Source organism: Mastomys coucha, unplaced genomic scaffold, assembly GCF_008632895.1.
Source record: "Mastomys coucha isolate ucsf_1 unplaced genomic scaffold, UCSF_Mcou_1 pScaffold16, whole genome shotgun sequence".
Lineage (NCBI taxonomy): Eukaryota > Metazoa > Chordata > Mammalia > Rodentia > Muridae > Mastomys > Mastomys coucha.
Genome location: NW_022196898.1, coordinates 37,539,733 through 37,544,196, shown reverse-complemented (window position 1 = coordinate 37,544,196; position 4,464 = coordinate 37,539,733). Strand labels below are relative to the sequence as shown.

General features: G+C 46.5%; 1 protein-coding gene and 1 long non-coding RNA gene across 6 annotated transcripts in view; one reads left to right on the top strand and one right to left on the bottom strand.

Annotated features, from left to right (window-relative positions):
• LOC116093138 overlaps nt 1–4,464 on the top strand; it is a 23,373-nt gene that overhangs the window by 9,150 nt on the left and 9,759 nt on the right. The window lies entirely within an intron of this gene.
• The window catches only part of Arhgef2 (Rho/Rac guanine nucleotide exchange factor 2), a 42,058-nt gene that overhangs the window by 35,955 nt on the left and 1,639 nt on the right, over nt 1–4,464 (bottom strand). For all 3 annotated transcript variants that reach the window (XM_031374405.1, XM_031374406.1, XM_031374407.1), the window contains exon 2: nt 4,205–4,337. In XM_031374405.1, coding sequence (XP_031230265.1) covers nt 4,205–4,337 — 133 coding nt within the window. The remainder of the gene's footprint in view (nt 1–4,204; nt 4,338–4,464) is intronic.

The following is a 4,464-nucleotide window of genomic DNA, read 5'->3' as shown; positions in this document are numbered from 1 at the left end:
AGAGAGAGAGAGAGAGAAAGGGAGGGAGAGAAAACAAAGGTCAGAGCTGGAGAAAGGTGGCTTTGCCATTCTGAGTGATCACTGCTCTTTCAGGGGACTGGAGTTCTGTTCCCAGCATCCATGTTGGCAGACAGGTCACAATTACCTGTAACTCCAGGTTCAGGAATCCAAGGCTCTCTTCTGAGTCCCTTCTCAAACACGGTACTCCGTTGCACATACCCACAACACATGCAGACACTTTCTTTTTAAAAAGGCCAGGAATTGCCAGGCGGTGGTGGCGCATGCCTTTAATCCCAGCACTTGGGAGGCAGAGGCAGGTGGATTTCTGAGTTCGAGGCCAGTCTGGTCTACAGAGTGAGTTCCAGGACAGCTAGGGCTATACAGGGAAACCCTGTCTCAAAAAAACAAAAGAAGAAGAAGAGGAGGAGGAGGAGGAGGAAACAAAGTGGCCAGACAGCAGTGGTACATGCCTTTATTTCCAGCACTTGGGAAGTAGAGGCAGGGCCGGGTGGTGGTGGCTCATGCCTTTAATCCCAGCACTTGGGAGGCAGAGACAGGCAGATTTCTGAGTTCCAGGCCAGCCTGGTCTACAGAGTGAGTTCCAGGACAGCCAGGGCTATACAGAGAAACCCTGTCTTGAAAAACCAAAAAAAAAAACAAAAAAAAACAAAAAAAAAGGGAAGTAGAGGCAGGTGGATCTCTGTGAATCTGAGGCCAGCCTAGACTATAGAGCTAATTCAGAACAGTGAGACCTGCAGGAAAAAAACTTTGTCTAGAAAAACCAAAAATAAAATAATAGGAAACACAACAAGGGCTGGTGCAGGTGATGTGTCCTGTCAGGATTGCACCCAGGTCTTATCCCTGTAACCCATGGAATGGTGGAAGGAGAAAACATTGTGCTCTGACCTCCATGTGTGAGCCTTGGTATATGCTTCCCATAATAATAAACTTACAGGGGAAAAGTATAGGGCTAAGGATGTAGTTCAGTCAGTGGAGTGCCTGCTCAGCATAACCAAAGCCTTAGTACCACAGAGAACCAGCAAGGTGCTGCATGCGCATAATTTCAGCACTTGAGAGGTAGAGACTGGAAGATCAGGAGTTCAGGGTCATCTTCCACTACATAGAGACTTCCAATCTAGCCTAGGCTACATAAGACCCTGTCTCAAAAAGCAAGTATAAATTAAATATGAATGAGTGATTGTAACAATTTGCAACAACACAGAGATAAAAAGTAAATTAAGTGTTGTAAGCTATGTTGTTGGGCATGAGGGTACCCCTATGTAAATTTTGGTTCAGAGGAAGTTTAGGCAGGAAGATTACGAGCTTGTAGTCAGCCTAGACCCAAACAGAAAAGAAAAAGAAGGAGCTAGAACATTTTATAAAATATGTCATCATTGCTTTAAAATTCAGCCATAAAAATATATTACATTGTCAGTAATGTTTGTGTTAAACAAATACTTTTTAAAAAGGGGAATGATAAAATTCATCCTGATGTTACCTATGGTGGGAAGGAAATGATGAAAAGGGGGACCCCAAAGAGACATCCATGAATAAAGCCTGCGCTGACCTAAGTTTGAGCCCCAAAGCCTGTATAACGGATGGAGAGAGCCAACACCTGAAAGCTGTCCCCCCACTTCCACCCAGACACAGTGGCATGTGTGGCACATAAATAGATGGAAAAAGAAAAAAGTTAGTCTGAGGTTGGTGACACACACCCTTAAATGCCAACACTCGGAGGCAGAGGCAGTCTGGAAATCCTTTATAGACCAGAATGTTCTATATAACAAGAGCTCCAGGCCAGTCTGTGCCATCCAGTCTCAATAGACACATCTTTAGAAAGGAAGAAAGAGTGAGAGAGAGAGAGAGAGAGAGAGGAAGGGAGAGAAAGAAAGGAAGGGAGAGAAGGAAGGAAGGAAGGAAGGAAGGAAGGCAGAGAAGGAAGGAAGGAGAGGAAGTGCATTGTCAGCAGTCAGCAGGGATGAAGATGTTGATGATGTTGTAAATCTTGGGATGGGAAGTAGTTTTGTTTGTTTTGGTTTTGATTTTGGTTTTGTTACTTATCTCTTTTTTTTTTAAAAAAAAAAAACCAAGCCAGAGTCGGGGGTGGTCGTTCACACCTGTTATCTTTACACTTTAAGAGGGAGGACAAGGCAAAACAGAAAAAGTGCAGTGTGGGCCTGTGATCCCAGAGCTAACGAGGCAAAGGCAGGAGGAGTGAAGGGGTCAGCCTAGGGTACATAAGTAGACCTATCTGGAATAAAATAAAGTAGATAAACTCAAAACAAAGGGGAAATAGAGGAGAGTATCCATCACTGCGGTGAGGTGGAAGGCAGAGGCCAAGTTGCAGTTTAGAAGGTCAGAGCTGCAGAGGTGGCTGTGTGGACAAAAGTGCTTGCTATGCAAGTGAAAGGATCAGAAATTCAGATGCCAGCAACCAGCCAGGCATTGGCTGCATGCACATGCACACACACCTGCATATGAAGGCATGCATACATGCACACACACACACACACACACACACACACACACGCATACTGTAAATTCCTTTACAGTGTGAAAAAGTCAATTGTAGAAAGAGACTGTGCTTATAGATATCTGTCTGCAGCCCCTGTATAGCCCTAATGAATCAGACTTTTGGTCTGCAGGTTCTGGAGGAGTCCCACAAGAAGGAAAAACAAGCCGGGAGGGGGTGGTGGTGGTGCACATCTTTAATCCCAGCACTTGGGAGGCAGAGGCAGGCAGATTTCTGAGTTTGAGGCCAGCCTGGTCTACAGAGTAAATTCCAGGACAGCCAGGGCTACACAGAAAAACCCTGCCTCAAAAAACCAAAAGAAAAAAGAAAAAAAAAAAAGAAGGAGGAAAAACAAGAACCCCAAACACTAAGGCAAAGAGAATATTAAGGATAGGCCTAAGATCAGATGAGTGGAGGAAGGGACATAGTAAGTACGGAGCCTCTGGGGAAAGTTGAGAGAAGAAATCACAATACTAAAAGGGGCTGAGTCACATGAGGGGAAAGAGAGTCTGGGCAAAAAAAGAGAGTATCAGAAGAGAAAAGCCATTTCCCAAAGTCACATTATGTGCCTGCCATGTTATGTGCCAGCCTCCAGGTTGGGCAGCCTAATGTGTTTCTTCTAATGGCAGCAACTGTAAGGCAGTTTTATTTCTGATATGGAGGAAGAGAAGATCGATCCATCAGCTGCTAAGTGAGGAAGATCTAGGAGTTGAGCATCTGCTCTTTCTATTTTCTGACTTAAAATGGAGGTGTCAGGGGAGAAAGCCTTCAGAGATGTGGGTGGATAAATATAGGAGATGGAATAGGGTGGGGTCCTGCTACTTGCCTGAAAGGCTGGACACAAACTCTTCCTCTCAGCCTTTCTTTCACTCTTAAAAGACTCTCTAACAGGAAGAGTCAGATTAGCTCCTGGGCAGCTAGGGTATGAGCTCAGGAGATCTTCACCCATGAGGCTTGGAGCTCTCTCTGGAGTGAAGGATACTAGCTTACAGAGCCAGGGATTTCTCTCAAACCTGTGTGTCCTCAGTGGTCCTTAGATCCTGGGACACCACTCCCCAATTATATTCCCTCATGCACAAATCTGAGCAATGGCTGGGTCCTCTGTATCTCCCTCTTCCCAGGCCCCTCCTTTATTGCTGGGAATTAACACACACACACACACACACACACACACACACACACATATGTGCGCGCCCCAGGCCTGCAGCAACTCACCTACACTCTTGGCTCTTTATCCTTTCTCAATTACTATTCCTATTAAAATTAGAGAGCCACTGTGTCTTTCAGGGTACCAGATGCCTAGTTTATTCCCACAAATAATAAGTGCAGTTCTAACTCTGAGAACTGTAGGACCCACAGAAAGAAGTGGTCATAGCCTCCAGAGGTCCAGAGAGATAGGGGACTTATAAGGGGGAGAGGACAGACATACCCGCATCAATACAGAGAGACAGACATAGAAATGAAGAAACAATGTTACAGAAAGAGACAGAGGCAGGCTAGCAAGTGTCCAGGACAGCGCATTCAGACAGGAAAGCAGACAGAGGGCCACAGAAGATAGATTCAGATGGACTCAGATGGAGCCCGAGCCAGGTCCGGGCACAGAGAGACTCAGTAGCTGATGAAACAGAAGAGTACAGAGTGGTTGCTGGCAGGAGAGGATCAGGAGGGGGAACTGGAGTCTATCTGTCATACCCGGTGGAAGGGTTGGCCACTCCGCTGCTCCTGCTCCTGCTGCTGAGCTCCCAGAGGGGTGCCCAATTCCTCGAGGCTCTGTAGAAAAAGGATTTCCTGGGAGCCTGGGCATTCCGATGACTGCAGTCTCCTCCTGAAACACACATTGCCACCAAAACCCTTGTAGCCAGTAGTCAGTGATGGGCACCAAGAACGAACAGTTCCTCAGCCCAGCCCTGTTGTTTGCAAAAACCACCCCCCCCCCCCCCCCCCCCCCCCCC